Consider the following 11,949-nt stretch of genomic DNA (forward strand, 5'->3'; position numbering starts at 1 on the left):
TGAGTTACCTTAATTACCTGTATAATTGTTACCTATCAATGCAAAGCGTGATTTAACTTCAACTTGAACACATTAATTGCCATAATCAGGGGCGGCCGGGAATTAAAAAAAAGGGGGGGGGGCAAATTTTCAAGAGGAAAATTTGACAAGGAAAAAAAGTTTTCACCCGAAAATCTAAGGTTATTTCGTCCACAAAAACAATGACAGGCCCCTTCCCCCCCCCCCCCCACACACACACACACATACAACAAAAAATTCACCCACAATTTAAGGTTATTTCGTCCACAAAAAAATGACAAGCAACAACAAAAAAAGGGTTTCAAGGGGGGCAGCGGCACATCTGCGTTAAAACAGCATATTTACATTAAAAATTATAATTGTGCCTCTTAAGGGGGGCCACGGGCCGGCTGTGCCCCCACCTGGATCCGCCAGTGGCCTTACATGTGATTGTAACTTAATATCATTTAGTTAAGAGCTCTGTTATCAACAAAGTTATTACAACAAAACATTGCATTTCATATTACAAAATACAAATAATATTAATAACATGTGACATTATCAAAGCTCTCATTTGCATAGTCTGAAATTAAAATGTTTTGTAAAATCAAATGAAACTTCATCATGCGTTACCTTTCGATAAATTATCAGTGTTAACGAAAAAAGAAAACGCCGCAAAATGTTATGACCTTTTTCTTTAAAGTCTTACGCAACTTAAGAGACCAAATTCGTCACATACGGGTATCGCATCGCGACGCCACTAACTTCTTACGAGACGATGTCATGCCGAAAGTCTATGGGAGATGAAATTCATAAAAGGGTGATTATTTTTTATTCTAATTGGTCTGCTTATTTACTTTAGGGTTTATATGATTGTTAAATGGTCTGTAATAATTTCTATTAAAAAAACAATGAAAAACAAAAGATGAAAAAACTAAGAAATACATAAGAAATTAAAAATGTAAAGAAATACATGAGGAAAGAATTCACTTTTGCAATTTTTATATGTGGAAACCTTTCAATAAGATTAAGAAGATGACATCTGGAAACAAGGCATAAGCAAGTTTGTGTCTCGCCCACTTATGAAAATGACCAGAAATATCATGATTTTCGAGGGCACGCAACAGAATTGTATCGAAACTTCATTGTGAAATGATTGGGATGGAATGATACTTGTCATACGATCCTTGCACGTTAACTTTAACATTGACCTGAAAATGACCTTTGACATTACAATGTGACCTCCGACTGCAGCTTAACATGCAGGTCCCCCAAGTCCATCCACCATCCAAGTTTAGTTGAAAAGAGACTTACGGTTGTGGAGTTGGGCATCATAAGTGAGTCTTGCATGTAAACTTTAACGTTGATCTGAAAATGACCTTTGACCTTATCATGTGACCTCCGACTGCAGCATCACATGCAGGTCCCCCAAGTCCATCTACCATCCAAGTTTGGTTGAAAAGTGACTTACGGTTGCGGAGTTAGGTATCATAAGAGAGTCTTGCATGTAAACTTAAACAGTGACCTGAAAATGACCTTCGACCTTACCATGTGACCTCCGACTGCAGCATAACATGCATGTCCCCCAAGTCCATCTACCATCCAATTTTTGTTGAAAAGTGACTTACGGTTGTGGAGTTATGTGTCATTAGGTTTGTGACGGACGGACAACGGACTCTCGCCTTCACCTCTGGTGGGCGAGACAAAAAAGGGAAAATTCAAAGTGAAGTTGGATGTAAAATATGCAAAAAATGTTTTTCACGAATAAATTTGCATATTTCATTCATAATTAATGAAAAATAATCGTTTTCAGAAATTCTTTTTCATGCTAAGGCTATTGTTATATTTTTTCTATTTTTATTTCAATCAACATATTGAGATGGACTTGACCTCTAGATTTCAAGGAATGAAATATTAATATTTCTAAACAAGGTTCACAGTTTTGTAGAAAACATTTTAATCATGTTCAATGTATTTACAATAACATATTAACATTTGAAAACTTGGACTCTGATTATAAGTTCACTTATAGATACATGCATACCATTTGACACATTCACTTTATGATTGCTTCAAATCACTTGTGTTGTGGGAGTTATCTTTACGATCTGTTGCATAAACTTTACTCACTGGCGGATCCAGGGGGGGCACAGCCGGCCTGTGCCCCCCCCCCCCCTTTGAGAGGCACAATTGAAATCTGTAATGTAAAATGCCATTAAAACAGAAGTGTACCCCTTTTGAAAGTGAAGAATTTTTTTCTGCTTCTCAAACTTTTCCTCTGGAAAATGTGCACCCCTTTTGGAAAATCCTTGATCCGCCCCTGAATTTACTATTATGGTAACTTTACCATCTAATGGTAACATCCATGAAATCCTAATTTTTTATTGATTGTTGACCATAGTACCATGGTAGAAAACCATCAGAGGGTAGAGTTACCATAATGGTAGCTTTTATGCAACAGGCCCTTGACTGTATTTGCCACCATAGCGACAAGAGGTTGAAACGTTTTGCCTTAGTAGGAATAGGAAAAGTAGAAATCACGAAAACACATTATGTTCATAATAGTGTATATTTGTAAAGCGCGCACACCGTCAGTAGACGCTCATGGCGCTAGCCGAGCAACACTTCTCTTTTACAATGGAAAAATGAGATTTTATAGAAATTTATATAAATAATGTTGTTTGTTTTAAAACCAATAAACAGGTAGGCTCTGTTAAGGCCATGTTACATTGTTCATGCAAGCATTGTGGGTAGGTTGCATGCCATCACCAGTAACTAGTTTTTGAGCATGTTCAAACTTTTTCTGTGGGCAAATCAGACTTGCATGCACTGCTGTGGGCGACTACGGCCGAGATAAGAGACTGTGAGATACTGTGACAGGCCTTTAGCAAATATACCCTCAAATATTTGAACTGGCAAGAATCCTCCAAGAATATAAAAGAGTAAAGTAATGTGGGGGTAAAGAATTCTATTAAGCAGAGGCAGGAAGCCTATAAGAAACTCATTTCGGCAGTCAATTGCTTGTGGTCGAGTGGTCTAAAGTACAGAATGAAGATCAACCCTGCACTGTCGTAATGGTACAAGATTAAATCACACTTTTGAGCGCGATTTAAACTTGTGCCATTACAAAAAGACAACAGAAATGAGCAGCTTATTTTTCTTTCTTTTTTCTCAAATAAGTGCACACAGAGTTATCAAGAATGCATATAGCGTTTCCTTTTATTTGAATGTAGGATAAAAGAGCAGGGTTGATTGAATGCTTTGCTCACGGGCATGGGTGTTGTCGAGGGGCTTGAACCTCAGAGTTATGTGTGTCTCGTCAGACGCCTTACCCCACTCAGTCATGACAGCTAATATCGCTGAAAATCGTTTCCATTATTAATTGATAATAAATAGATAATAATAGCGCCTAATTCCATTGAAATTGCATTACACAATAGTGAACATAACATAGTGGGCACAATAACAAAACTGGTAAAATTTTACTGAATCATCTTCCTTGTTATCTCTGCCTTGATGAATGTTTGGACGACTGTAAGATTGTCTGTCACCCTAGTACTGCTAGGCCATCATTCTACTTCTTGACGATTGAAATGCAAGACAAGCTTCCAATTCCCTGTTGCCAACTCGATCCAAGTGGTCCCTGTACGATGACGAGAGGGATTACAGATCATGTATACAGTATAGTCATTGACTTATGATCCCTCTTTCTTAGTTGTTGTTTTCCCTTTTGATTGTCCACGTGTAACCCTAGGTTCAAAGGGAGGAATGACTCTTTGAGTGGGTGCTGCAGATACAGTGGTTGTCGATCCTGCTGCTGGTGTAGACGAAGGTCTTGATCTTGCGGGTTGCCCTGTGCTTGCTTGAGCTACACTCTTGGATGATGAAGATTTACAATCGTCTGCTTTAGATACTTGTTTTGATCCTGAGGGAGTTCCAGCACTCGAGGAGGATACAGACGCTACTCCTGCAGGTTGTTTGGTAGTCCCTGTAGATGTAGATCTGACTCCTTGGCTGGTGATTGAGCTTGTTGAAGACCGGGAATCTGAAGTAGTTTTGGCTCCAGAAGTTTGTTGCTGCTTGTTTTGTGTTCCAGGCCTCACATCAGGGGGAATTTCTGATGTGGGTTGCATAGCTACAGCTTTCAGTGTAGCAGTATTAGCAGAAGACTGAGCTGCTGTGCGGGACCCAGTTGCTGAAGACTTCAAGGATGAAAGTGCAGATGGAGATGGGTTAGGTACATTCCGTCCTGTTGTTGGAAATACATTCCTTCCAACCTGAGCCATATGGGAAGATACTGAGGATTCGGCTGGCTGGCTTTGCATTCTTGAAAGATCTCTAATAAGTCCAGAGGAAGGCATCCGAGGAAACACTGTTGATGGCTGGGACAATGATCTGGCTAAAGAAAGCCCCGAACCTCCAGGAGAGGTTGGCTGCTGCTGTGAAGGGATCGATGATGGCTGGGTGCTTGGCTTTGGTGTTGCTGGTTGCTTCAAATGTGGTCTCACCAACCCTTGTGAGTACACAGGCTGGTTTTGGACTGCAGATTGGGACATCGATCGTGACATGTTGGACGATGGGACAAAAGAAGAAACTGATGGCAGAGATATAGCAGCCATCGGATTCTGCTTTAAATTAGCAATTATGCTTGCAATGGATGAAGCTGTTAGTGATGTCTTTGATTCTGAGGGTGAAGGAGTCATACGGGATCTTGACCCAGATGATGGGAAGTTATAAGGTGAGGGTACTCCACTGCTGGTAGATGTCATATGAGGAGGCATCAATGATGAGCCCTGACAGGTTCTACTTTGGTTACTGTGTAAGTCAGGTTTAAATGATCCTGGAGCACTTTGTGATGAAGCCCACTGAGATAGCTGAGCTGCTGTTAGCCCCTGCTGGGGATTAGCTCTGGACTGAGCTGCTGCAAGGGCACTCCGAATAGTGGCAGACACTATATTAGGAGGAAGGGCAGGTGAAGTTCTTGCTCCTGAAGAACTGTGCTGGGGAAGTTGCCTTGCATTCTGGGCAACTGTAGATGACGGACTGGTTGTTGATAAAGATATGCTACTACCTGTTGTCCTCTGAGGATTGACAGGTACTCCAGATACAGGTAAAGACATGATATTTGAACCATGAGGCATCTGGAACACAACCCCTCCTTTCCCCTCTGTTAAGCTTGCTAATGGAATATGGCCTCCTGGTAGAAATGGGGTCAGTACGGGCAGGCCACCTTTCTGATTGCCTCCTTGCCGGGCTCCTGGAAACAAGACTGACAGAGGAACAGATGCAAGATCCTTCAGCTCGGTTCCTGCTGACATCTTGCCTGCTTGGGCAAGAGCAGCAGCTGCAGTTGCTGCTGAAATGTGCTTACCATCACCTCTTTTTCCTACTTTGCTCTTGCCTGAGCCACTGCTGTCACCTTGACTTACATTGATGACTTCTGAGGTACTTTGATGTTGCATCTTCCGAGAGTCTTGAGCAGCAGACAGACTATGTTGCTTTGCTAATGATACCGGTATAGCCTTGAGGGTAAGTCCTTGTGCAGCTGGACTAGAGGATTGTCTTCCGATGCCAGGTGATGCTGCAGAGCCAGGTCTTTCTATCCCCAATGCAACTGGTTGGACCACAATCTGCCCTCCTTTGGTAACTGTAGTCAAGCCAATCGCCTGATGGCCTAAAGCATGATGCATACTTGTAATGGGGGACTTCTTCCCACTCATAGATGGTGCAGAAGATGGTCTTCCTTTTGTAGCTGGTTGACTACTTAAGATGTTTACACCAGAAAATACTGGGGATTTTCTGCTGTCTTTGCTCTTTCCAGAGGCCTGCTTTGCAGATGATGATGAACCTGGAGTATCAATCCTCGATACAGTGACTGAAGCACCTGAGAGAGGTATTCCTACACTTGCCAGAATGCTTTTAACGGTTTGTCCTTTGAGTGCTCCAGGGGGTAATGTGATAGTAGACTGTCCTCTCCCTTGCTGTCTGCCACTCTGCAGAGCTGCTTCAGCTCGTTTCTGAGCAAGAGCCTCACTCACAGTAGCTAGTTTGTTTGTTCCAAGTGTGACTGAGGTAGGTGGTGTCACACTTTTCCGACTAGCCTTAGATGTTCCCTGGCTAACAGTGACAGATGTTTGGGTGATAATATTTGAGTTGATCAACATGCTCAGATCTGTAGCACCACTACCCGTTAAGGCTCCTTCAGATGACTGCGGCGGGTTTCCTTTCTTCCTTCCTCCACTTCCACTTCTTGACCTTTTCTTTGTTGCTTTTGCACTTGGCATAAGCAACTCTGGGGAAATCATCACTACCTTCCCATCAGGAAGGGTACATGGAACTGACATGCTTTTCATGAACTTTGGCATCTCTTTTAACCCACTGCCAGAAGAACTTGGTGCCATATCCCCTGCAGATCCTACGGCTCCTCTTAAGATATCTGCAATGGAACCAACGGATTGACCAACATCATGCATCACTATTCCCTGGGAGCCAAATGCAGGTGCGGTACCTTCAGACACCTTTGCTGCCAGAAGCTGCGCTCGCATCAAGTTATCCCCTCCCCCAATCTGACCAGTAGCAGTATTCTGATGAAGTCCTTTCAATGCGGACTGAAGACTGTTTATCTTCTGTGGGCTGATGACAAACGGAGCTTGGCCGGGTGCCTGAGCAGAAACCAGCTTCCCGCTGCTTGTCGACACTGTGCCAGAACCTGGATGATCGCCTTTTCCCAAGTCTAATCCTCCAGGAAATCCAGAGACAGGGTTGATCTTAGCATAAGCAGGACTCTTGCGACTCGTCTTGGGACTGGATGCTCTACCGGGAGATGCTTTCGGGCTGCAGACTTCAATGCTTAGGTTCTCACTGCTGGTGTCACTCATGGCTGACCCAGGTCTAGAAGCTTGGAAATTGATAGGAGAATCTCGAAGACCGGACTGTTGTGCAAAGGAAATAAAAATAGGCAATATAAAATGAGAAAATGGAACTGTCCAAGTAATCCTAAGTGTAATATGTCTCTACACTGGGAAAATTTCCCCCTGTTAATGTTAAACTGTCAGTAAAATTAATACTTCTTCCCTAATGTTTCTTATACAAGCTGGTCCAGAGTGAAGGAGTAGGGCTGAACATGCAACTGTAAAACTAAGCATAAAAAACATACTTAGCTAAGTAGAGAGTCAGGAATAAGCATAGCCAGTGTTAAAAAAATCCCCCCTTGCCCTCTGTAATCACTTTTGTACAGAGTTTAATTCAGAATTCAATTAACCTGAATGACAAGTTGGCAATCCATGGAAAGCAATACACGGTTGGTTTTGACAATTAAAGGACACTACAAACTATGGAAAGGAATGATAAATAATATAGAAGATATTTCAAGATGTTACTTACTGCCATTTTAGGAAGGAGCTTTGTTTGGCGAGCTATGGATTTCCTTGCCTTGGCTTCAGCACCTTGCTCCATGTGAAGGCGTTCTAAGAATGACAATAAAAAGAAAATGGAAAACAATAATATGACTTATAAAAAATTCACAAAAAGATTTATAGAAGTGAAATAAAGTACAAATTTTCATTCTGAATGTCATTTTAGTGAAAGTCATCATAATTTCTATATCAAAAACATTGATAATTAGAGGAAATTGCAAATAAAACCCTCTAAATAGTATATCATAAATGTAAAGAAGATGAAGAAGAAAAAAAAAGAAGATAATAAATAAGAGCAGAAAGAATAAAAAAGATGATGAAGATGACCATGATGACGATGTACATGATAAAATCGTCATTAAAATTGTAAGGATAATTATACCTAACAACGATAACACAATGATAATGATTTTATCAACAACACAATGATTACAGTCACACACAACATCTACTTTCGATGACTTCCTCACCAAATTCTTCTATGGTGCGATCTTTGTGAAGGTAAATCCAGAGTTTGCGATTCACATCATACTTGATGCACGGATCTTTTTCATAATGAAGTCTATCAAGGGCGCCGCTGACAACATTATTGATCTGAGAATCGCTGGAATCCGCCAGATACTGCGAGTCTTTCAGAAGCTCACAAACGGTGGCTCTGGTCCCCTCGCCATTCGGGAGTCTTGCTACTGCATCTCGCACTGGGGATCAAAACAATGACAGTGGAATACAGGTTAGAATTAATGAGTTTACTTTGCATTTCCCTGTGGGCACCTTGTCAAAACCATGTCTTTAATAATAATAAAAAGCATTTATGAGGCCCAAATTATCTAGATCCCTATTCAATGACGTACTATGTAGTACCCAAGCTGTAGTTCCAGCTTCTAAAGGCTTTTAATGCAATGCAAGGTTTCATGCGCAGCATATCATTGCCAATCATCACACTTCATAACAGACTAAACCAATGTGAAATCTGGAAAGCAGATTGTAGATTAACAAGGATTAGACCAACAGAGAGTAGAAGGAGCCCGTTTGGACTAAGTAGCAATTTACCAATCCCATAGGCACTTTGGTGAATTCACAAAACAGTGCACCATCTATCAGTTGCAGCTCTGACAGGCAATTTCTAACTTCGGGGTCGACATCACACACGGGTGCAGGCAACGCATTGTGCTAGTATACTGTAATGTGACTGTGATGCTTCAAAACTGAAAACCATACGGCAAAAGCCGAGGAAGAATTCACAAAAAAACGGACCAAATTTTGCAATTCTGCTCATGCAGGACCTAGCCTGTGGAATTCTCTCCCACACAGTTTGAAAACCCGGACTTCAGCGACCACCTTCAAGGGCAACCTGAAAACTTACCTGTATAAAAGTGTTTTTCGATAGACATTGACTTATTGTTCAGACATGTATTACATGAATATGTAAATAGTTTTTGTTGTTCTGCTCTGAAGCGCCTTGAGCATCTAATCAAGATGGAAAGTGCGCTATATAAATCTTATGTATTATTATATGGCAAATTTCACTCCCACCTTCTAGGCCCTAGTTAACAGCAATATTTTATGCAAGCCGGCCGAGCTGCGTACGCCAGCACAGCAACATCGCATGCATGCACTATAGTGAGCGCAACAGATGTCAGCTTTTTCCCAATAGGCATCCCGAATATAGGTCTGTCAGCTTCAAAGAATAGGTGTCTTACTATATCGTGAATCCATCAAATTACTGCCAGTCTAGTATAAACCGTGATGATTAACTGAGTTCTTGTCTTTCAAACTTAATTGTTGTGACGTCAATGATATTTTCGTGCCCTTACCTAGTGAAAGAATAGTGACATACGATGGTCGATCTGAAATAAGGAGGGCGTGTTCCCTGGCTTTGTTGGGTGTGGTCTCCTTTGCAAAAACACCCTTGACCGGAGCGACGATAGCCTCGTATTCCAGCATCTTGTAGACAAAGGCCTTATGAGGTTGACTGTATCTCTCTCTCTCCTATAGTAAAGAAAAAAAGTTATTGATGGATTATGTAATGGAGTCAGGTGATGTGTGAGTTCACACTACACCGAAATAGATGGATTCTTGAATTCACAGTCAAATATATGCTTCCACGAAGCCTCGACAATTGCCAGATCAGATATATACATGTATAACATGCCTAACTTCTGCAATTTACAAATGACGACCCCGGTGAGATTTGGCCTCTTGACCACTTAGTGCAATCAGATCATTGTCACTCATGTATGTGAGGCCGATCTGTTATAAGCTATCTTGAGTGTGATGACTTAAGTGACATTTTTCCTTGTGGCCCTTAACTCCAATCACATCATTATCACCGTCATCATCACCGCCATCATCATCAACATCATCATCACCACTACCATTTCGTCATCACCACCACCAATTCAACATCATCATCACCATCCTCCTCATCATCGTCATCATTGCCATCATCAGTACCATCATCATCCTCTTCATCCTCATCATTATCGCTGCATCCATCTTTCCCGCTACCATTATCATCAACAGCATCACCACCATCATGATCACAAACATCACCATTTCTACCATCACCATCATCCTCAGCATCATCATCAGCAGCCATGTCGCCATCATCACCAAGATCGTGAGTCTCGTTTTGGCTGGCTTTATGTAACATAATGCAAGATCTTCATACATGAAAATGAGCAAACATTTAAAAGATAAATTACTAGGATTACTAACCTGTTCTGCAAAGCTAGGAAACACAACCTTGGTCTCCACCATATCTGGCGTATCATGGGCGACACTGGAAAGATATAAACGATGCAGACACTTAACCATATCCATTAATTCTCATCCAGTGGTGATAAAAAGGAAAGGGTTAAAATATCTGATTAAAAGAACTTAAATGGTGCTTGGAAGAAACAGTTATGAGAGTGGTAAAGAGAGGTGGCTGACATAGGTGGGTCACTTGTTGAGAAGGGAAGATGGTGAACCTGTAAAAAGAGCATGGGACCTTGAAATGGACGGCATAAGGGGAAAGGGAAGACCATAAATTACATAAAGAAGGAAGGCTTTAACCCTATATAGCCCGGGCTACATAGGGTTAAGGATGGACTCGATGAGGATGCTTAACCCTATATAGCCCGGGGGGACCTTTTAGGCCCCCCCCTCGACATTTTTCGCGATAATTTCTAAATGCAAAAAAATAATACACTGAAATTTCATGACTTTTTTCTTTCACATCTCCCGCACATGTTGAGACCCTGTTTGCAAAAATCGGGGGTACACTTGCGGAGATATAGCACATACTCGTGACCAATGTCACCGAAAATGGCAATTTCCATTGGCTTTTGTGTGTACAATGTATGGGTTTTACAAGAAGTGTTGTCAGATGAATGTTTTTTTTCTGTTTTTCCTCACATAACTTTCTTTTGCTGAGCCCGGTAATATTGTTTGGTGGGGCATAAACCTTGTAACCGTCTTATTCGAGATTTTTAAATCATCGCTGTCAGATCGCTTCGAGTTAGACCAGTTTACCGCCAAAACTCAAACCTCTAAACTTCGAAGTCATTTTTCTCAGAACAGCGATTTTCGAGATAGACCTTTTTACCATCTGACGGCCGCCCTGTACAGGCAGGCACTCACCTAGTTGTCGGTGTGGTAGTGGTGCTGGTACTGGTGCTCACTTCTTTGGGCTTTGGTGGTACCGCTCTCATGCCTGGTAGTGTGTCTAACCACTGCTTAAAAAGGGTCACCAGCTCTTCCTCTGAATCTGGAGGTAGCTCACCTATCAAGAACACAAGACATACATTAGACTGCATAAGTCAAAAATCACCTATCAAACTTGAAACATGATTTCAAAACAGGTGCCCATTTTATAAAGATTTACAAAAATCTTAAACTTGCTATTGTTGCAAATTCTGTACCATGGTTACAGGGCTCAGCAGTCAGTCACAATCAAGGCTTCTATGGCAGTTACAATAATGATAAAGTTACCGTAGTTGTAAGTTCTTTTTGTTATAAAACAGGCCCCAGAAGATGAAAAGTATGCGTTGACAACACCTTTTAAGTAAAATTTTTCCTAAGTCGAACAGATTCTGTGATCCCAAAAGATTTGACTAGCGGTATCAATTGCCTGAATCAACTCATTACATCATCTTGATTTGGCACATGAAGAGTAACTACGGCAGAGTCACCTTTATATGAGAAAATATTAACTTGCAATATCCTAGCATTTGCTCACGTTCGGAGTATATTTTGATAAAGCAAAAAGGCAGTGAGACAATCACTGCCTGTTGTTACAAGCTACCAGTAGATTTGCATATGATTGACCCAGAGCAAATTGGTCAGTTAGTAGCAATTAACAAAATATGAAGGTAACTCAAAAAATCATGAGCAAGTCCTGAATGGGTGCTTCTGATTGGCTGAAAGTGAAAATGTGATTCATTAATGGACTTGCGTGTGATTTTAACTCTTCATGCAACAGGCCCCTGAAGGATGTTTCATAAAGCTCTCTGTAAGTTACAAGCGACTTTAAGAATGACTGGTGACCTTTTCT

General features: G+C 41.3%; 1 protein-coding gene across 2 annotated transcripts in view; it reads right to left on the minus strand.

The window, feature by feature from the left end:
• Nucleotides 1-1,930: 1,930 nt before the first annotated feature.
• The window catches only part of LOC121420367 (nuclear factor related to kappa-B-binding protein-like), a 36,230-nt gene continuing 26,211 nt past the window's right edge, over nt 1,931-11,949 (minus strand). For both annotated transcript variants that reach the window (XM_041614971.1, XM_041614970.1), the window contains exons 14-19: nt 11,037-11,178; nt 10,131-10,194; nt 9,227-9,401; nt 7,883-8,110; nt 7,381-7,463; nt 1,931-6,929 (exon numbers count right to left, since the gene is read on the minus strand). In XM_041614971.1, the coding sequence (XP_041470905.1) occupies nt 3,693-6,929; nt 7,381-7,463; nt 7,883-8,110; nt 9,227-9,401; nt 10,131-10,194; nt 11,037-11,178 (3,929 nt within the window). In that variant the 3' untranslated portion in view covers nt 1,931-3,692. The remainder of the gene's footprint in view (nt 6,930-7,380; nt 7,464-7,882; nt 8,111-9,226; nt 9,402-10,130; nt 10,195-11,036; nt 11,179-11,949) is intronic.

The sequence above is a fragment of the Lytechinus variegatus genome, chromosome 8 (genome assembly GCF_018143015.1).
Source record: "Lytechinus variegatus isolate NC3 chromosome 8, Lvar_3.0, whole genome shotgun sequence".
NCBI classification, from domain to species: Eukaryota; Metazoa; Echinodermata; class Echinoidea; order Temnopleuroida; family Toxopneustidae; genus Lytechinus; species Lytechinus variegatus.